The sequence below is a fragment of the Podarcis gaigeae genome (assembly GCF_964106915.1).
Source record: "Podarcis gaigeae genome assembly, chromosome: 2".
Taxonomy (NCBI): domain Eukaryota; kingdom Metazoa; phylum Chordata; class Lepidosauria; order Squamata; family Lacertidae; genus Podarcis; species Podarcis gaigeae.
Genome location: NC_139679.1, coordinates 114,540,014 through 114,562,246, shown reverse-complemented (window position 1 = coordinate 114,562,246; position 22,233 = coordinate 114,540,014). Strand labels below are relative to the sequence as shown.

The following is a 22,233-nucleotide window of genomic DNA, read 5'->3' as shown; positions in this document are numbered from 1 at the left end:
CTGTCCCAAGAGACTAGGACCCTGCGGGACTTGACATCTTTCTGCAGGGCCTGCAAGACAGAGCTGTTCTGCCTGGCCTTCGGTTTGGACTCAGTCTGACCCTTATGTTTCCCTCCCCTTATGGTCTTGATTTATCGGCTACTTTTAAAATGAGGCTCCATTTTAAATTGCATTTTAACCTATACAGTGGTACCTCGGGTTAAGGACTTAATTCGTTCATTCCTTCTCTTGCAACATGGTTCCCAGTTTATATGCCACTGGGAGTTTAGACATGTTCTCGACAGGCATGTGAGTCACGTATGTGAGTGCCAGGCTTTCCCCTGCCCCTCCCTACCCTGAGCAAGGCTCCACCCGATTGCCAACTATTTTAATTTCAAAAAAAAGTTTTTTACTACCCGTTTGATTTTGAAACCCCACGATGGAATTGTGTTTTAGTTAACAAGATGCGTGAAGCACTTCATTAAAGTGTTTTTGCCTGGATAACTCAGCTGGTTGGAGCGTGGTGCTGATAACGCCAAGGCTGCAGGATCGATCCCCGTATGAGACAGCTGCGTATTTTTCTGCATTGAAGAGGGTTGGACTAGAAGATCCTCAGGGTCTCCTCCAACTATAATATTGTAGGTGACGGGGGAAGCTCTCTAAGTGGCTCACATAATACAAAACGTTCATAAGAAAATACAGATAAAAACCACTGAGCTTAAAAGAAAAAGAAAAACAAATTACACCTAAAAAAATTAGGCAAATCTAGTGACAGAGGAGAGTGTAAAATATAGTCTGAAGCTCATCATCAAAAAAAAACTAAGATAATGGCCACTGGGCCCATCACCTCCTGGCAAATAGAAGGGGAAGAAATGGAGGCAGTGAGAGATTTTACTTTCTTGGGCTCCATGATCATTGCAGATGGTGACAGCAGCCACAAAATTAAAAGACAGCTGCTTCTTGGGAGAAAAGCATGACAAACCTAGACAGCATCTTAAAAAGCAGAGACATCACCTTGCCAACAAAGGTCCGTATAGTTAAAGCTATGGTTTTCCCAGTAGTGATGTATGGAAGTGAGAGCTGGACCAATAAATTGATCGCCAAATAATTGATGCTTTTGAATTATGGTGCTGGAAACGACTCTTGAGAGTCCCATGGACTGCAAGAAGATCAAACCTCTCCATTCTGAAGGAAATCAGCCCTGAGTGCTCACTAGAAGGATAGATCCTGAAGCTGAGGCTCCAATACTTTGGCCACCTCATGAGAAGAGAAGACTCCCTGGAAAAGACCCTGATGTTGGGAAAGATGGAGGGCACAAGGAGAAGGGAATGACAGAGGACGAGGTGGTTGGACAGTGTTCTCAAAGCTACCAGCATGAGTTTGACCAAACTGCGGGAAGCAGTGGAAGGCAGGAGTGGCTGGTGTGCTTTGGTCCATGGGGTCACGAAGAGTCGGACACGACTAAACGACTAAACAACAACAACAAAAAAGGAAGAATCTTGAGAGAATTGAGTTCTGATAGCTCAGCTGGTAGACCCTGATGTTGGGAAAGATGGAGGGCACAAGGAGAAGGGGACGACAGAGGACGAGGTGGTTGGACAGTGTTCTCAAAGCTACCAGCATGAGTTTGACCAAATTGCGGGAGGCAGTGGAAGACAGGAGTGCCTGGTGTGCTCTGGTCCAGGGGGTCACGAAGAGTCAGACACGAATAAATGACTAAACAGCAACAACAAGACAAAACCAGGAAGAGAAGCTTTGCTCTCTGTCTGGACCACGCTGTGCCTATTCCACCACAGCATCAGTTGCCAGCAATAAGGGACACAGCTCTCTTGTTCAGACGATATGAGTCGCCTTATTGTGGTGCTTGAAAACCAGGGGGAAGGGGGGAAAAGCAAGAAAAAACGGTTCTGGTCACATATTAAGTTTATTTTGCAGCTATTATTTATCCTTTTTTAAAAAATAAAAAAAAAACACAAGGAGGATCCAAAGGGGGCCGATCTAAGTGCCATCAGAGTAACTGGGAGGGGAGCGTACATACACATACACACATACACACACACACACACACACACACACACACACACACACTGCATTTTGCAAACTTCCCTTTGCCCTTCTCCTACATACATACACACACACACGACTGGAGACAGTAGTTTAAAATGGACACCCTTCCTCACTCTCCCACATTTACCCAAATGCACAGGTTCCTTAGTCTCAGCCATCAGGGGGCAGCAGAGGCGCACAGAAAGTCTCAACTGGGCCACGCGGGGGGGGGGCGTTGTAGGGGGGAGGCAGTGGCCGAGGTGCCAGCCCCCAGCCCCCCGAACCGCAGGATCCAATGCCCACTGACCCCTCCTGGAGGCAGCAGCCGGAGATCAGGTGACAAAAGTGGCATAGCCCGTTTCTCAACACGAGCAGGAGTTCCACTGAGGGGGCGGGTCCGTTTCCCTGGCGCGAGGGCCCCCACTTTCCATTAAGGGGGCTCTTCTCCCTGGTGTCGTCGGGGTGGGGGGCCTCCCTTTTCTAGCCCCCTCCCCCGTGCTCCCCGAGGTACAGGGTGCGCTGCGGGGGCCGCCGGCCTGAGGGCAAGGTGGGCCTGGGGGCCCGCAAGGCCGGGCGGGCCGTCGCTCTCCCGGAAAAGGCTGGCGGGGAAGAAGGGTGGGTGCGGTTGTCGCGGGTGGCGGCATCGTGCCGCCTCAGGAAGGGAGGCACTGTGGAGCTCTTGATGTGGATGACGCGGGTGTCCATGACCTCACAGTCTATCTGCATCATCACTTCGTAGCCCAGGGACGAATTGTACAGGCTCTCTGGGGGAGAAAGAAAACAATGCAAGGAGGCGATTGTTATTTGTTTCATATTTGCTTCGTAGAATTTATACCCTCCCTCTGGAGGGAACGAGAATAGTCTTCTCCCCCCCCCAACTGTATATAACATATTATTGTAACCCGCCCTGGTACCTACTGGTATAATTTTTATAATATATGTAAAGGTAAAGGGACCCCTGACCATTAGGTGCAGTTGTGGCCGACTCTGGGGTTGCAGCGCTCATCTCGCTTTACTGGCCGAGGGAGCCCTTGTACAGCTTCCAGATCATGTGGCCAGAGCAGCGCACGGAAACGCCGTTTACCTTCCCGCTGGAGAGGTACCTATTTATCTACTTGCAGTTCATGCTTTCGAACTGTTAGGTTGGCAGGAGCAGGGACCGAGCAACGGGAGCTCACCCTGTCGCGGGGATTCGAACCACCAATCTTCTAATTGGCAAGCCCTAGGCTCTGTGGTTTAACCCACAGCGCCACCTGCGTCCCTAGAGCATAAGACTCTTATGCATAAGACTCAGAGTTGTGGGTTTGAGTCCTACATTGGACAAGGATTCCTGCATTGCATGGACTAGGTTGTCAGGAGCAGGTCCATGAACTGCTAGGTTGGCCGGAGCAGGGACCGAGCAACGGGAGCTCACCCCGTCGCGGGGATTCGAACCGCCAATCTTCTGATCGGCAAGCCCTAGGCTCTGTGGTTTAACCCACAGCGCCACCCGCATCCTAAGAATAATAATAATATAAGTAAAAAAAGGTAAATGTAAAGGACCCCTGGACGCTTAAGTCCAGTCAAAGGTGACTATCGGGTTGCGGCGCTCATCTCACTTTCAGACCAAGGGAGCCAGCGTTTGTCCACAGACAGATTTACGGGTCACGTGACCACCATGACTAAACCATTTCTGGTGCAACAGAACACCAGAGCGCATGGAAATGCCGTTTACCTTCCCGGCACAGCGGTACCTATTTATCTGCTTGCACTGGCGTGCTTTCGAACTCCTAGGTTGGCGGGCGCTTAGACAGAGCAATGGGAGCTCACTCCATCGCAGGGATTCAAACCGCTGACCTTCCGATCGGCAAGCCCAAGAGGCTCAGTGGTTTAGACCACAGCGCCATAGGGATATACATATATATAGATATGGAGATGCAGATGCAGGTATAGTCAGGGACTGCATCTCACACAAAACATTTCGACACAAAGTCCTCAAATCTACCCGCACGTTTTCTTTTCTTTCTTTACCATTGAGAGCCATGGCTGGCATCACCAGTGACATTTTTGGGCGGGAGGTTTTGTTGTGGCTGATGGCAGGCAGCAACAAGTGATCCTAAGGTTAAAAGAGGGGAAAAGACAGGAGAGGAAAATCTGTCAGTTTGCATTTATTTGTGCAGAAAGTACGTATTGATCTGATGTGTAGAGATCTTTCCTATTCTACTTAATTCAAGAGGGTTCTGGAAGCTTCTCTGTGTGAAAGAAGCAAACAAAAGGTTCCTGATGTTTGGGTTGTTCCTTCAGAGAAGCTGAGTACAGCTGGCCTAAACTGGTTCTGTTCTCTCTTCTGTCATGGCCACTCTGACTATAATGGTAAGGCCAGAAGGAGCCTGGGTTTCACTTTCTCATTCTATCTCTTTTCCTTCTGGTGTGGTGTTCTGTACATAGACTTATTAGAAGTTATTGTAAGTTTAAGCTAAGTCTGCTGCAACTGGATTTCTTATGCCAGTCCTGAATGTATTGGATTTGTGACCATTATGCTCATTTGCCTTCAGAAGCAGTAAAGCTCTGCTGGATGAAATACAATTGCCTCTGGTCTTTGGGAATCCTGCAACGTGTTTAAGTTTTGACTCTGCTAACTCTAAGTCGGAGTTCTGCTCTGGATCAATACTGAGTGGGATTTCATGACAAAATCATCACTGGCGTAAGAATTAAGAGACCCAGGGGCTCTTCTCCCCGGTGTCGTCGGGGTGGGGGGCCTCCCTTTTCTAGCCCCCTCCCCCATGCTCCCCGAGGTACAGGGTGCGCTGCGGGGGCCGCCAGCCTGAGGGCAAGGTGGGCCTGGGGGCCCGCAAGGCCGGGCGGGCCGTCGCTCTCCCGGAAAAGGCCGGCGGGGAAGAAGGGTGGGTGCGGTTGTCGCGGGTAGCGGCGAGGACACACCCTGAGGTGTGGACACACCGTGACAACCTCTCTGACAACCCCTGACAACAAGGACACACCCTGACAACCTCTCCCCGTTTGGCTCCCAGACTCCACAAATGCCAGCCCAAGGAGCTGTGTTCATCATCCCAGACGCCCGCAGTGCAAGGGGTTGGATTAGGTGACTTTCATGGTCCCTTCCAATTCTACAATTCTATTATCCCAGCTATTAAAAATACATTTAAAAGATGGGTGCAAAGCAGAGGTAGGAACGGGGTATGGCTGTGAAAGGGATGCGGCCTGGGGACAGCCTCAGCATCCCTGAGCGCCAGACATGCTGGAAGGGGATGATGGGAGTTGTAGTTCAGCAACTACAGGAAGGGCCACAGGTTAGGCACTCTTGCCTGGTGGCTTCCAAGAAGGGAAGATTCTCCATTTGCATCTTTGCCCCAGTGTGCCTTTATGCAACCTGTAATCTTCTGCCCAAGTCTGAAAGGGCTTCCTTCCTCTACTGCTTTCTTCCTGGCTCTCTCTCTGGAGCCACATGCCTGAAGGAGAACATTGTGCAATGCAAAATCTGGGGCACCGCACTGCCTGCGCAACTCGCTCAGTGCCCCACAAGCCGCTCTTTACTCACCCTGCGGAAGGACACCACGTAAAAAGTATCCTCGCGGCGGTCAATCGCGTCCATGAAGTCGTGTTCCGTGTGGTCAGGGTGCTGGTATACCTGCAGCTGACTGAGGGAATTCCTGGAAAGGCAGAAGAGGGGGAGGGGGAAAGGAGATCTGTTTGCAAACATAAAGGCTCCCTTCACCTCATCACTGTCACGGGACACAAGAATGGAGTCTCCAGCGGGTGGGTGGAGGGAGCAATGAAGCAAGGAGCCAATTTGAAGAGGCTCCACCAGGCCTCCTCTCCCTTAGCCCTGGAGGCAGCTGTTCCATTAGCCAGCCTCTGGGGGAGAGATGGGAAGCAGGGCTCACCCCATCCGTTCTGCTGTGAGATGCCAGCTCAATCGCGCACCTCCTACCCCTTAGGTGTGCCAGCTGGTCATTATAAGAACTTAAGAATTGGTGCTGGAGTTTGAGTTCTTCCTCTTCCCTCCCTGTTCCCTTTTCCTTGTGTGTGTTGGGAGGGGTGGGGTTAGCTTGTAAGCCAGAGGGGCAGGGTGAGCGAAAGTGTTTCCACATCGAACCGGGGAGCTAACTCAAAAAACAATTCGGTGCAAAACAAGCCGCTTACCTCTCAGGGTGCCTGGGGGGGCTGGCGGGCACGTAGCGGGAGGGGCTAGGGGGCTTCTTTTGTGGCTTTTCCTGAAATGAAGAATGAAAGCAAGGATATGAAGAGTCTGCGAAGCAACAGAGCCCCTGGCCCTGCCCCCAACCTTGTTGGCAAACCACAGTAAGATTCTGGTGTCCTTATCTAGCCCCACAAGGGATTATCACCACTACACCCCCCATTTCCCTGCCCAAACAGTTGCCTCCCCCCAATCCACATCACACCTGGCTGGCTTGAGCTGCTTTGCGAGACTGCGAGGGTTTCCTGCGGTTGATCTGGTGCCGGCGGACCCAGCCGCTGAGCTCGTCTGCCAGTCTGTAGGGGGGAAGAGGAGGCAGGCAGAAGGGTCACCTACAATGTTCCCAGGCCTCAATGCTCACAAGAGTCCCCCCCCCAAATACTTAGCACCCCCTCCCTTCTCCTGCCCCAGGACCCACCTGAGGGATTCAGTGCGGTTGAACTGGCGGCAATCGGAAGCGAGGAACAACTTGTCTAAGTCCCTCAGCATCAGGTCCTTCATGTCAGAGAAGGGAGCCGACAGATTTCTTGGGGTGGAGGAAGAGAGAAAGGCATGGGGGGGGGGGCAGGGAGAGAGAAGGAAATGTGAATTTTAAATAGAGATTGGCCAAGAGAGGAAATCAAGGGTTGAGGAAGAGCTGAGAAGAGCACATGGTGATTTGGGAGTCGCACAAGTAGCTGCTCAGCCTGGAGCAAAACCACATGTTTCAAGAAGAGCGTGAAGTGGGCTGGCTGCAGTCCTGCCAAGCCAACTTTGCATTTGACACCATACATCTGTAATGCAGAAATCTCGACTAAATCATCCATGACTCATGGCCATCCAAGCTCTGCTCAGAAACCTCCAACGTCACCTTAGATTTCCTTGGGAGAAATGGGTGGGGCAGGAATGCAATAAGTAAATAAAGGAAGGCCTGGGGAGGGGAGTATGAGTTGGCAGAGTCAAATGGGGCCGTCAGAGAGGCATGGAGGGCGATTGTCGGTCCTCTCCAAGCCTAAGAACCCTCACCCCTGCTTTAGCATCACATCCAAACACAGTCAAGGATTCCTTCCTGGTTGCCAGGGCCCCCAAAATAATTTTAACAGAGAGATGCATGGGCAGGTTGTTTCTTCTTCTCTTCATCACCTTGTTGTTTCTCCTGCCTGCCCCCCTAATTTACCGGAACTGTGCCTTTCTCAGCCTGGCTGGGGCCTCCTCTTGCCGCTCTTCCTGCTCCTCCTCTGGAGTGTCGTGGGTCTCCTCCACAATGCCTAACAGGTGCCTCCGGCCAGGGCCAGCCTCCACCTCCTGCTTCGGCAGCTCCACGTCTGCTGCCTTGCGCTCACTGATGCTGGAGAGATGGAAACGGGGAGTTAAGTTCCCTAGAGGAGTTCAGGGACACTCTAACAAAGAGGTCTGAGCTTACTTTATTATCATTTTTATTTCTATGAACCTAAAGGACCCCTGGATGGTTAGGTCCAGTCAAAGGTGACTACAGTGGTGCCTCGCAAGACGAAATTAATCCGTTCCGCGATTCTCTTCGTCTAGCGGTTTTTTCGTCTTGCGAACCAAGCCCATTGACAGCTTAGCGGATTAGCGCTATTAGCGGTCTAGCGGCTTTTAGCGATCAGCTGAGAAGCGGCTTATCAGCGGAACAGATGATAAGCGGCTTAGCGCTTAGGGAAAGGGCGGAAAAAAACGCGGGAACTCGCAAGATTCTTTCGTCTTGCGAAGCAACCCCATAGAGAAATTCGTTTAGCGAAGGGCCTCCAAAAACGGAAAACCCTTTCGTCTAGAGGGTTTTCCGTCTTGCGAGGCGTTCGTCTTGCGGGGCACCACTGTACAGTGATACCTTGGGTTACATATGCTTCAGGATACAGACTCTGCTAACCCAGAAATAGTACCTCGGGTTAAGAACTTTGCTTCAGGATGAGAACAGAAATTGCGTGGTGGCGGCTGAAGGACCCATTAGCTAAAATGGTGCTTCAGGTTAAGAACAGTTTCAGGTTAAGAACGGACCTCCAGAACGAATTAAGTTCTTAACCAGAGGTACCACTGTATGGGGTTGCAGCGCTCATCTCACTTTCAGGCCAAGGGAGCCAGCGTTTGTCCACAGACAGAGTTCTGGGTCATGTGGCCAGCAGGACTAAACTGCTTCTGGCTCAACGGAACATCATGACGGAAGCCAGAGTGCATGGAAACGCCGTTTAACTTCCCGTCGGATTCGTACCTATTTATCTACTTGGACTGGCATGCTTTTTTATTGCTAGGTTGGCAGGAGCTGGGACAAAACAACAGGAGCTCACTCCATTATGGGGATTCGAACCGCCAACTTTCCGACTGGCAAGCCCAAGAGGCTCAATGGTTTAGGCCACAGTGCACTGAGTCACAACAAGTGACTCCTAATGTGATACAAAAAGGAGAGTTGCCTACAAGAAATGCGGGGTGGGGTGAGCTTTCGGGGCTCTCGTCCAACTTCAACCTAGGAAATATGCTTCCCTCTCCAGTCTGCTAACCTTTGCCAAACATCCAGCAAGCCTACACATGCTGGCTTCACCACCTACGAGTGAAACCAATTTCTCTGGGGCCTTGCCAACTTCAGAGGCTCCCAGACAAGGACTGCCTAGCAAAGTCATTCACTCCCCAATTGTGGGACTGGAGGGACACCCGCAAGCACTCTGAAGCCTCACCTGACAGGCCCAAAGTTGAAAGCTATGAAGAGCAGCAGTACCATGACGCAGATGACTTTCCGGTTGCCAGAGCCAAATTTCAGCTCGTTGTTCTGCAGGGAGAAGGCAAGAAACATGTGGTTATGGCCACAGAGGCATGTCGCCCACTTAGAAGTCTCACTGCTGGTATAATACCACTTTTCCAATTTTTCCTGGCAGTGAGACTCGGTATTATACCAACAAAAATAGAGTGGCTTACCAAATTATTGGAGTGCTACAATATATCCAAAACAATGGGAGAAATTGGAAGGATCTCAAAAGAAAATAGACAGGGACTGGAAGGTGTTTAAAGGATACTTGCAAAACCATATCGAAAAATCAGAACTCCTATTAGAATAAACAAGTTCCGTTTTAAATACTGAAATACTAAATAAGATGGATAACAATGTGTAATAGAAAAAAGAAGCATGAAAGTAGGTTAAAGGTGTGTGAAAGAAAGTAATAGAAGTGGAAAGAAATTGCAATTGAGTAGATTGGAAGTCTAACACAAAGGGTGAGGGGTGGTGGATGGTGATGGGAAAAGGAATTATCCGTGGGATTGAGTGTAGGTATGTTTGAACATTTTTAAGGATTGTATAAAATGTATGTTTGTATGCTTATATATTTGCAATATGTGTGTATTAAAGCTGAATTATTTTAACAATAAAAACTTTTTTTTAAAAAAGAAGTCTCACTGCCCTTGCAGTGCCCAAATCATTATTATTTAGCCAAGGGACGTCAACTGTGTCCCTTCTGTGTCCCTTCCAATGGGATTGTGAGAGTTTGGGGCTCCCATTTGGAGAGTAGGCATCATCGTATCAAAGCCTTGCATGGTACTGGTAGACAGCCCAGCCGACATCTCGTACAGAGGGAGAGAAACTAGAAAACATCTAGACAAAGGTTCCTGTCACTGAAGAGCAGCTTTCTATTAACCACTTGCATCCAAATGGCATGTTTAAGGATTTCAAGACAAACAGAACCAAACAGCGATTATTTTGAAAGCGGACTGCTGTTCTTCACAAAACAATGGAGATGTTAGCAGCTGAGCCACTGGATCCAAACTTGTTAAAAAAACTCATTTTACTGTTTACAATAATTAATAATAATAATAATTTATTATTTGTACCCTGCCCATCTGGCTGGGTTTCCCCAGCCACTCTGGGCGGCTTCCAACAAAGATGAAAGATACACTAAAATGTCACATATTAAAAACTTCCCTGAACAGGGCTGCCTTCAGATGTCTTCTGAATGTCAGGTAGATGTTTATCGCTTTGACATCTGATGGGAGGGCGTCCCACAGGGCGGGTGCCACTACCGAGAAGGCCCTCTGCCTGGTTCCCTGTAACTTGGCCTCTCGCAGTAAGGGAACCGCCAGAAGGCCCTCGGAGCTGGACCTCAGTGTCCGGGTAGAATGATGGGGGTGAAGACGCTCCTTCAGATATACTGGACCGAGGCCGTTTAGGGCTTTAAAGGTCAGCACCAACACTTTGAATTGTGCTCAGAAACGTACTGGGAGCCAATGTAGGTCTTTCAAGACCGGTGTTATATGGTCTCGGCGGCCGCTCCCAGTAACCAGTCTAGCTGCCGCATTCTGGATTAGTTGTAGTTTCCGGGTCATCTTCAAAGGTAGCCCCACGTAGAGCGCATTGCAGTAGTCCAAGCGGGAGATAACCAGAGCATGTACCACTCTGGCGAGACAGTCTGCAGGCAGATAGGGTCTCAGCCTACGTACCAGATGGAGCTGGTAAACAGCTGCCCTGGATACAGATTTGACCTGTGCCTCCATGGACAGCTGTGAGTCCAAAATGACTCCCAGGCTGCGCACCTGGTCCTTCAGGGGTACAGTTACCCCATTCAGGACCAGGGAATCCGCCACACCTGCCCGCCTCCTGTCCCCCCAAAACAGTACTTCTGTCTTGTCAGGATTCAACCTCAATCTGTTAGCCGCCATCCATCCTGCAACCGCTTCCAGACACTCACACAGGACCTTCACCACCTTCACTGGTTCTGATTTAAAAGAGAGGTAGAGCTGGGTATCATCTGCTGTTTAGGGAAGCTTGTAATGTTTAATAGACTATTGTATTTTAATATTCTCTTGAAAGCCGCCCAGAGTGGCTGGGGAAATAAATAATAATAATTATTATTATTATTGGTAACTAAGCACTAGAACAGTTTTTACTGCTGCTTTAGTTTCCTGTTTGTGTCTTAATGTTTATTATATATTGTATTTGGGAGGGGAGGACTTGGAATTTATGATGAAGGGTGGTAAATATAAATATAAATATAAATAATATAATGACACCTCCACAGAAGAGGTGTAAGCATTTTAGTGCTGGTGAGGCATTTATAGATGCAGAAGTGATACGTTTCAGCAGCTATGAAGAGCCCACCCCTGCCCAGCACAGGAGGGAAGGCATATATGGGAAAGGAGGAACTCTTAAGTCCACAAAGGAAGAGGGCCAGACATGTGTTCCCTATTTTCCCCTGCAAGGAGAGGCAGAACAGGCAGAATGAAAACCACACTGCCAGACTCCTTAGGATGACCTCGCATTCTGGCTCTCACATGTTCACTCCAAACTCCATCCATCTGAAGAGTGAGACTCATGTGCAGTCTTGCAACTGCCCAAGCAAACGTGGAAGAGGCAGTCAGGCAGAGTTTCTTGGGACACGGCCTCTCCTGTTGTACCATAATCACTCCCTCTAATAGCAGGTTAATAATAATAGTAGTAATAATACTAATACTACTACTAATAATAATAATTTATTCATACCCTGCCCATCTGGCTGGGTTTCCCCAGCCACTCTGGGCAGCTTTCAACAGAATATTAAAATACAATAGTCTGTTAAACATTAAAAGCTTCCCTAAACAGGGCTGCCTTCAGATGTCTTCTAAAAGTCTGGTAGTTGTTGTTCTCTTTGACATCTGGTGGGAGGGCGTTCCACAGGGCGGGTGCCACTACCGAGAAGGCCCTCTGCCTGGTTCCCTGTAACTTGGCTTCTCGCAGTGAGGGAACCACCAGAAGGCCCTTGGCACTGGACCTCAGTGTCCGGGCTGAACGATGGGGGTGGAGACGCTCCTTAAGGTATACAGGACTGAGGCCGCTTAGGGCTTTAAAGGTCAGCACCAACACTTTGAATTGTGCTCAGAAATGTACTGGGAGCTCAGGTGGTGAGAGCCAACAGGACTGGGGTTAAAGTAGGACCGCAGAGGAACGAGAGAGGTTCGTGCTTGCTCAAAGGAACCCCAAGGTTTACAGAAGTACAGAAAGAATGGGAAAAATTTAAATCTAACAGGGCAATCCCACCTCTCCACCAGCCTGAAAATCAGCTCAGTGAGAACCAAGCAGGCAGGCTTGGCAGCTGCGGGGAGTGCTGAGTGTCACTGGCTGACATCCAGAACAGGAGAGCTCCTGTTAGGAGGCCAAGCTACACTGCAGCATTTTGTTGCAGTCCTGCTGGTAATCAACAGATTGCTGAGATGTGGATGTAATGTGGATGGACAAATATGCAGGCACACACGGTGTGGGTTGTGTGAGGGACCCAACAAAGCTGCAGGTCTGGCCGGCAGGCACTCACCTCGTTGAGGACACAGTCCAGCCGGCGGCGAAGGAGCGTGTTCTCCCGCCGCAGCCGCTCGTTATCCGTCAGGGCCTCCCGCAGCCGAGACTCCAGCCCTTGCAGATATTCCTTCTTTTTCCGCCGCGACTGGCAGGCCGATTCACGGTTCTTGATCATCCGCTGCTGCCTTTTAAGTACCTTGATCTTCGGGGAATTAGCAAAGGGGATGGGGAATGCTACTTTCTCAAACACGAATACGCTCTCGCTTTAAAACAGAGACGGGGATGCTGCGGTCTTCCAATTGTTATTGGGTTAAAATAATAATAATAATAATAATAATAATAATAATAATAATAATAATAATTTTTTATTTATACCCCGCCCTCCCCAGCCAAGGCCGGGCTCAGGGTGGCTAACAAGCAATAATAAAAACAAGTTGAATGAATACAATGAAGACAAAATTAATATACATTGAAATATTGAAACATTAATATATTAAAATGCACCCTCATCACAGGAGGAGAAAGGAAAAAGAAAGAGGGGGAGGGAATCAAATTGGCTCCAAACCAAAGGCCAGGCGGAACAACTCTGTCTTACAGGCCCTGTAGAAAGAAATCAGATCCTGCAGGGCCCTGGTCTCATGAGGCAGAGTGTTCCACCAGGCCGGAGCCAGTGTTGAAAAGGCCCTGGCCCTGGTTGAAGCTTATCTAACTTCCTTATGGCCCAGAACCACTAGGGTGTTGCTATTTATGGACCTTGAGGCTCTCCATGGCACATACAAACACAAATACAAACACACAGCACATATGTGGCCATAATGTTCAGCCATATAACCACCACCCCCGGCACATGTGTTCAGGAGAAGTCCCAGGACAGGACCAGTGAACCCCGGAGCAGCAGAAAGAAGGGGGCCAAAAGGTACTTACGTCGATCTCTTGGTTGCAGGGTCCTATTTGCGTCGGCGCCGGGACAATAGTTTTGGTTTCTGGTTTGGGGGCAGAGGGAGTTGGTTTTGCTGGGAGACTTTCCTTTAAAGGGGACTGAACCTTGATCAGCCCAGAGACGGGGAGATGCAGCAGCTCAGACTGGGAAATCACAACGCTCTGTGCGGGAACTGAGGTTAAAGAAGAAGCAAGGTCCTATAAATCCATGCTACACATACATTGTAGTTTTGCCCCACAAAAAAAAGGTTCTTTTCATTCATTATTAAATTTCTATACTGCTCTCCCTCCCAAAGGACCCCAGGGTAGCAAACAACAAAGCAGCAAAAGAACACAATGAAAAGTAACATAAAAAGAGTTTGAAAGGTTTTCAGCCTCGTGGGCACATTTGGGCTTTTGAGCAAGGTGGGCCCCAAGTCCCTTCTCTCCCCGCTCCCTGTGATCAGCCCCCTCCCAAGAGACCGAGAAAGCACACTCTGAAGGAGAACGCCAGCTCCAATGAAGTGAGTGAGCCTTAAAAAGCACAGAGGGCTGAAAGAGGAAGGGAGGAGAGAGGCATTCTTCCAACTTCAGCTCTATAATAATACTAATATAATAATAATATCTTTATTGTTATTGCCCCCCCTCGGGGACAACGAAATTACTTGGCTGCTCCATCCACCCAGGTAGGGCACTCCACACAAAATCATAACAACTATAAAAACACTAATTAAAACAATACAGTATAATACAGCAAGGAAGATTAGATGACTTTCAAAGTCCAGGCTTCCCATTCAGGGCCGAGATCGCTCTGGGGAAGAAGCTGTTCTTGAGACGGCTCGTTCTTGTCTTCATCGTCCTGTATCTCCGTCCCGACGGCAGGAGCTCGAAGAGACAGTGACCAGGATGCGACGGATCTTTTACTATGTCCAGCGCCTTCCTATGGCACCTTGTGGCATAAATCTGCTCTAAGGTGGAGAGTGGGCAGCCAACAATGCTCTCTGCTGCCTTAACAACTCTGCACAACCCCTTCCTGTCCTGGGTAGTACAGCTTCCGTACCACACACATAAGCCATAAGTGAGCACGCTCTCAATGGAACAGTGATAGAAGGCAAGCAGCAGTTTCTGCGGAAGATGTACTTTTCTAAGGAGAAAAATGGCAACCACCCCGACTACCTGATAACCAAGGGGGGCTCAGAGGGCCGGTGGATGCCAAGGGAAGCCCTCAAGGGTGCAACTGTGCACCTGGGTGCCACATTTAACAACATTAGGGAAATCTGAAAAGAGGACTTGCGTGCCCCCTAGTACAGTGTGTTCGGTTGCACTTGGAACCTGGGTTCAAGCAGGCTCCTATTAGCCGAACCTTTCTCTATTTCTGCATTGCGCAGTCTGTGGCCTTTCATATGCTCTGGATCACAACCTCCAGCCGGCAAAAGCATTACCTGAAATCGCTGGGTTGATAGCCTGTGGCTGGGACACAGGTACAGGCTGCAATAAGATGGTCTTACTGGACGTGGCTGCAGGCTGCACTGGGACAGTGGTGACCACAACTGGCTTTGGCTGAATGGGGGGCTTCCGGCTGAGAATGCTGTCGGCTTTATTGGAAGCTGCCGGTTTTCCTGTAACAGAACAAGCTGATCAGTGAAGCCGCTTTTCTGAAGGGCACTGTATTAGGTTATACTGAATTTTTTGCCACGGGAGTCTCACATTGACTTAATTTGCATCCCTTTCTCCCTAAAGGGACCCCTGACCATTAGGTCCAGTCGTGGCCGACTCTGAGGTTGTGGTGCTCATCTCGCTTTACTGGCCGAGGGAGCCGGCGTACAGCTTCCGGGTCATGTGGCCAGCATAACTAAGCCGCATCTGGCGAACCAGAGCAGCGCACGGAAACGCCGTTTACCTTCCCGCTGGAGCGGTACCTATTTATCTACTTGCACTTTGACATTCTTTCGAACTGCTAGGTTGGCAGGAGCAGGGACCGAGCAACGGGAGCTCATCCCATCACAGGGATTCGAACTGCTGACCTTCTGATCGGCAAGCCCAAGAGGCTCAGTGGTTTAACCCACATCGCCACCGCGTCCTCCCCTTTCTCCCTAGGCACTCTCTCTCCTCCTCTACATACCTGTCTCAGGAGCCGGGACGACACTGATCTGCACCGTGCCAAAGTGGGGGGGTAGTACATCTCCATACATGCACGGAGGGGTGGGGGGTTGTTCGGTCTTCACTCCCATCACATCGGCCTGGCCAGGGGCCTGCGAGAGAAAAACGCAGGCCTGAGCACAAGAGCTTAAGGGGCAGGAGGCAAGATTCTACTGTAACAAGAGGTCCGACAAGCGTACCTGCCCTGAGAGATCAGCGGAGGAGGAGGAGGAGGAAGAGGACAGCGTAGAGGAATCAGAGCAATGCGACGAGGCGGGGGAGACAGGCTCCGACTTCACCTGCAGCTCTAAAGGAAGAAGGGGAACAAATCACTAACATGCTTTCACTGCCAGCCACTTCAACCGTGAAAACAAAGAAGAAGCTCAAACTTATCTCCTCTGTGCCCCCTGGGAAGTTTGCACTGAAAATAAATGCTGGACACGTATTTGTCTGTCTGGGAGGTGCCAAGGAAAAGAGAAGCTCCTTGTTACCAAGAAGCCCAGTCTAGCCCTGAAATGGGCTAGATTGCTGTCCAATGGCAAAGGACAGCTTTGTTGTTGTTTAGTCGTTTAGTCGTGTCCGACTCTTCGTGACCCCATGGACCAGAGAACGCCAGGCACCTCTGTCCTCCACTGCCTCCCGCAGTTTGGTCAAACTCATGCTGGTAACCTCGAAAACACTATCCAACCATCTCGTCCTCTGCCGTCCCCTTCTCCTTGTGCCCTCCATCTTTCCCAACATCAGGGTCTTCTCCAGGGAGTCTTCTCTTCTCATGAGGTGGCCAAAGTACTGGAGCCTCAGCCCTGCCAAACTGCCTTCAGGAAGAAGAGGGAAACTGCCAAACGCAAGCTGCAGGTTATTTGTGGTTCTGAGCCTTAGCTGGTGGGGCAGAGCTTGGGGAGATCAGTGAAAGCAATAGGCCCTCTCACCCCTTCTGCTGCTCTACCCACCAGCCAGTTTAGTTGCTGACATTAAATATAAGACATTTTGTCTGAGGTCAGAAACTTTATCTAGGTGGTCCAGGATGGGGGAGGGAAAAAACTCTACTCCATGTTAATTCTAGGCTGTTCAAAGCATATTGAGGCTCAGAAACAACAACCATCCTGCTGTAACAGACCAATGACCCATCTAACCCACTGTCTGACAGTGGCCAGTTAGATGTCTCTGGTGAACCCATGACGAGGGCCTGAAGGCAACAGCCCTCTCCTCTACGCCTCAAAACTGAAAGAAAGGGATCTCCCTCTGTAGCATGGGGCTGCTTTATACCAACTGGTCCACGGGTTCTTCCTAGTCCAGTATTCTAGACTCTGACTGGCAGTGACTCTCCAATGTTTCACTGAGACCTTTTTAAACTGGAGAGACAGGGGACTCAGACCTGGGATCGTGTCCATGCGCCTCCACCAAGAGTGCTGGCACATTATTGCATTAACTCACAAAAACAACCTAGCCTAAGGTGGGTCTCGTCCCTGTGCACTGTATACTGTATCATCCTACCATATATATACAGCTCTGCATCTCTCAGGCTCTCAACAGCCCTCCCACAATCTCACAAAGGTACTTACCTGGGAAGAGAGAGTCGTGCAGTGGGTCCCAAGGTGGGTCCGGGGGCACCGTTTCCATGTCCAGGTCGAACCCATCACTGAACTGCTGCCAAGAGAGTTAGGAGAGAAAACAAAACTGATCTGTGTGTGTGTGTCTTTCTGTGAAGCATTTTCACCCCACTCTTTGGCCATAAATAAGCAGCTTGCAAAGATCAGTAATGAGGCTTCAGGTTTACAATCTAAATGATGCAACAGAAAAAGGAATTATGCGGGGAGAAGAAAAATGCAAACTTGTGCATCAATTCTTAATGTTACAACATTCCATTTCCACTGTAAAGGAAACATTTCAGGGAGAAGATGAACCACACATTGTTAGTGTTTTAGCAGAGATGGTGGAGTGCTTCCCTTCTCGCCTTCTGTACATCCTGAATGGATATATATTAATATGCATGCACAGCAGACAGGCAACAAGCCAGTGAAAGGTGGGAATTTGAGGGTATTATTGGGGGTGGAGCTTATTAACAAGTATGGGGTTTATAGTTTTGTAGGGCAAGAGTGGGCTAAACTTGTAGCGGGAGATGTGTGTGTGTGGCTTGGCATCACAGATTTGGTAGTACACATCTGGGCAGCTTATTCAAGGACCGAGGTCTCACCCACGCCTGGTGAACACAGATAAATCTAGTACATGCAATCTAAAGAGGAAAAATGCCCCTTTCACTGTTGAAGATAAGGGACCTGGATCTCCCAGATGCAAACCCAGCTCACACCATCCTATATCAGTGCTGGTGAACCTATGGCACATGTGCCAGGGGGCACTCATAGAACCCTCTCTGTTGGCACACGTGCCATCGCCCCAGCAGGGCCGTTCCTAGGGGTTCGCAAAGTGGGCAGCCGCTCCTCCCCCAGCACTGTGGGCAGGAAACACTCCCTATAGCACACCCGCCAACCAACTGACATTCAGCCGCACCACTCCCCCCCCCCCCACACACCGTGATTGTTTGGGTTGTTTGCTGCCAAGAGCAGAAGATAGTCAGTGGCGATATTGCATGTGACTTGTGGCTGTGTCAAGGGTTGTTGTTTTTTTCTGCTGCTGGTGAGCATTGAGACGATTTGTAGCTTCAGCCTGCTACAGGAAGTGTTGTCCATGTGTGTTAGTGTTTATCTGCATGTCCCTCCCCCCCCAAAAAAACTCCACAACACTCCTGCCAATCCTCCCCACATTTTTATTATGGTATATTTATTTTTATGTGTGCATGCAGACAATCATTATTATCCCATAGTAAATTGCCGCGTTGGCACTTTGCAATAAATTAGTGGGTTTTGGATTGCAGTTTGGGCACTCAGTCTCTAAAAGGTTCGCCACCACTGTCCTATAACAACAACAACAACAATTTATTATTTATACCCTGCCCATCTGGCTGGGTTTCCCCAGCAGCTTCCAACAAAATATTAAAATACTGTAATGCATTAAACATTAAAAGCTTCCCTAAACATCCCTATATCATGCACAAGCCCCATTATGCATGCGTGTGCCCTCAGAAGATGTAGCAACAGGAATGAGGGTGAGCAGGCCCTCAAGACAAACAGCATTAAGGACTGATGTTAAGTAGCAGGGAGTGGATGAAAGATAAACAGGAGGTGAGAAGAGCATGCTGCTCTGCAATGGGAGGGATCATAAAGAAGTAAAAAGCCTTTTCTGGGAAGGCATGTGAGAGGAAGCAGCTCTCACCAGGGAATGGGCACAGCCACCATCCACAATGCTGCGTTCGAGGCAGGGGAAGAGCTCGGCTGCCACATCCCCATCGTCTTCCAGGCAGCTGTACAGACCTGCATCTGTGGGGAGAATGGGAAGGGGGCAGTCAGTAGGGCAAGGAACAGACTCAAAACATGTTTTCACCCTTTACTGCTCTCCTTTTTCACTTACAGCCCATACCATGCACATCTGTGTGTGTATGCATTAAGCAAGGCCTGGCCCCACCTTCTCCCCCAAATACAACTAGAGCTGCTCCCCCTTATAATACAGTTCTGGAATTCTAGAGATTAGCCACATAAACAACTCACTCCATGATAATACAAATAAGCATGTTTTTGCCAGTTTGACTGAATCCCCTAATATATTTTAAAGATTTTCCCCTCATTTCACAGCGTGTATATTTTCAATTTTCACTGATGTTGTTTACACATTGTATTTTAAAAACAAAAAATTTCTTCCAGCAGCACCTTAAAGACCAACTAAGTTAGTTCTAGGTATGAGCTTCCGTGTGCATGCACACTTCTTCAGATACCCTTCTGAGTAATACCCCTCCCCACCTTCTCACTATATAGAAGGGTCTGGTGACTTCTGTTTCAGTGTATCTGAAGAAGTGTGCATGCACACGGAAGCTCATACCTAGAACTAACTTAGTTGGTCTTTAAGGTGCTACTGGAAGGAATTTTTTGATTTGAATATGGCAGACCAACACGGCTACCTATCTGTAACATTGTATTTTGATAATAATAATAATAATAATAATAATAATAATAATAATAAAGGGCCACACACGGTTTGTTCTTTACCTCACAGCAGGTGCCTTTGGCCTTAACTACATTATTATGACAGGTAAAGAACAAAAACAAAGCACAAGCAGCCTTCAAAGACTAAAGTCAACGTGTCCCGAACACGATGGATGGCGTTGTGGGAGTTGGGGACCTGTGAACCTCTGGATCTTTGTTAAGGCAACAACTCACACATCCATGAAGCATAAGCTCAGTCGGTAGAGCATGAGACACTTTAAAAAAATTATTTTAAATAAATTATATTTTTGCACTTTCCTATTTTACATAAACAAATGAATTAAAAACATAAACATACAATACCTTTTGACGTCCCTCCCCCCATACTGTGGATCTTAATGTAATGGTTTCCCCCCTCTGCATCTCTATCACAACTCTTATTTTTATAAATGCTTTGTCAATTCATAGTTCAAATTTTTACTACAAGTTTTCAGTCAATCCTACCAATGTATGTAGTTGCTTACAATAGCTTAATCTCAGGGTCGTGAGTCCCGCGTTGGGTGAAAGACTTCTGCGTTGCAGGGGGCCATAGCTGTCAATTTTTCCCTTTTCCTGCGAGGAATCCTATTCGGAATAAGGGAATTTCCCTTTAAAAAAGGGAAACGTTGACAGCTATGCAGGGATATGAAGTAGAGCCTCCTTCGGCAGGTGCATGGCAGGTGGGCACCCACCAGGTGAAGCTCCGCCCCTCCGCCTCGTGGAGACGCAGAGGGCCTGTCGCGCACCTGTCTAAACTGTGGGCTAAGGTAGCGCAGGATCCTCCTTCCCTCCCACCTCCTTCGCCTTTGCAGCCCCTTCCCCAACAGACACGCTCCGCCCACCCCAAACAAGCTCCGCCCACCGGCTCCCCCCCCCCGCCCCCGCCGAGCACCCACCCCAGTCCTCGCTGCTCAGAAGGTTATCCGCGCGGAAACGGCTCGAGTCGCTCAGCAGCAGCAGCTCCGAAGCCAGCGCCGCCATCTTCCTTCCGCCTTCCCGGTACACTACGCTGCACGGCCGACTCCGGCTCCCGCCCCCCCTCCCCCGCTGCCATAACAACAGAAGCGCCCAATAGGACGCCGGCTCCGGCGCCTCCTCGGCCAACCAGAGCGAGCAAGAGGCGGGTCACGGCCGGAATATCCACCAGTGGCGGAGGAGGATGATACGGAAGTTGTACCGAGCCGGAACGCACGCGGAGAAGGCGGAAGCCGCGAGTGCGCTTGCGCACGGCGGTTGCTACAAAACAGCGCGCAAGCGCACTACGAAACGCGAAGTGGTTTTCTTTCTTTTGAATGTCCGCTTGGTTTTGTGGGATGCCTCACGGAGCCGCGCTTGGGTCGAAGGACGCATGCGCAGTGGGGAAACTGCGCGGCGCTTGTCCCCGGACGCCTTGAAATTGTAGCGCGAAGGATTGAGCCGGCACCACGCTGCGCCAACGCATTCCATGAGGTGGGTATTTATTAACTCGGCGCACGCGCACTGATAAAATAGAGGTTTCAGGCGCTGCGCTGCGTTTGTGCGTGTATAGAATCTAGGGAGAAGAGCGCATGCGTACAGAAGGGGGGGACATACCTTGACGCGCAAGTGCTTATGGGAGTTGTAGTTTGGCTGTATTTTTTAAACGAGGGGTTTCTAATCCTTTTAAGAATTATTATTATTATTAGGCCTCTTTGGCCCTTGAAAAATGTTGGATAAGTGGCATATTCTTAGTCTCAGTTTCCTGTTTGCAACATGAAAACAGCATCATTTCTCTCACACGGGTGTTTTAAGGATAGCAAGGCGCATTTTATATTATATTGCACCTAAAGGTTGCTGTCGTTTTTATTCATGCATCTTTCTGACTCTATTTGCATCTTTTTTAACAAGCAGTCTAGTGCACAGGTATTTTAACAAAGGACTTTCCCCCTTGTATGGAGCTAGGAAGTCGAAAAACAGAAATGATTTCCACTGCTGATGGTTGATGTTTAAAGATGCTAGGAGCACAAGGAACCATTTATTCATTTATATGTTTTTAAACCCATCCTTTTTGTTTTGGAAAAAACCCCAATACAAATATTTTATATGAAAGCAAAAAAGAAAAAAATATGCCAGGTTTAAAATGGCATTTACTTATTTATTTTATATAAAAATTTGTATGCTGCTTGTTTGTAAAACCTCAAAGCAGATGTGACACATGCAGGTTGGTTTAGTCCCTGGTTTTGCCAGGACAGCAGGGCAAATTGTGGCAAACTTTTTCAGAGGCGCATCAGGGAATTGGGTGTTATTGACTAGTCAATGGAAGGTTGCCATGAGTGACCTCATTGCCCCACAGCACAACTGATTTGGCATGATATGCCGTAGATGTAGCTATGATATTATCAAAGGGCGGGGAATGAAATAACGCCAGGTTTCCTTTGCTTTTACTACTCTCTCTTATCCACCATCAAATCCAAACTTCCAAAGAAATGCTTCTCCTTCCCTTTGTTTATATTCCAGCAGAAGCAGCCAGTTCCTAAGGTTGCAACATTTTTTCCAGCAGCAGAACAAATTTAGACAGGAAAGATTTTCCCAGGAAAGAGTGAGTTCAGGGAGCCTACTTTAATAAAATATGGGGGGGGGGGTGCCTCGGTAAGCCGCACCCTGCATAACCCTGTCAATTC

The 22,233-nt window shown here is 48.9% G+C and overlaps 1 protein-coding gene across 1 annotated transcript; it reads right to left on the bottom strand.

Moving 5' to 3' along the window:
- Positions 1 to 1,884: 1,884 nt before the first annotated feature.
- On the bottom strand, positions 1,885 to 21,040 carry ATF6B (activating transcription factor 6 beta; the record flags this gene model as incomplete). Its single annotated transcript, XM_083723580.1, is given in 18 exon segments — positions 1,885 to 2,789; positions 4,036 to 4,120; positions 5,561 to 5,672; positions 6,166 to 6,236; positions 6,426 to 6,516; positions 6,639 to 6,746; positions 7,377 to 7,547; positions 8,887 to 8,978; positions 12,481 to 12,666; positions 13,389 to 13,576; positions 14,825 to 15,001; positions 15,505 to 15,634; positions 15,722 to 15,828; positions 17,084 to 17,168; positions 18,792 to 18,895; positions 20,491 to 20,632; positions 20,635 to 20,835; positions 20,837 to 21,040. Coding segments are annotated over 18 exon segments (2,538 nt in total). The 3' UTR covers positions 1,885 to 2,505.
- Positions 21,041 to 22,233: the final 1,193 nt, after the last annotated feature.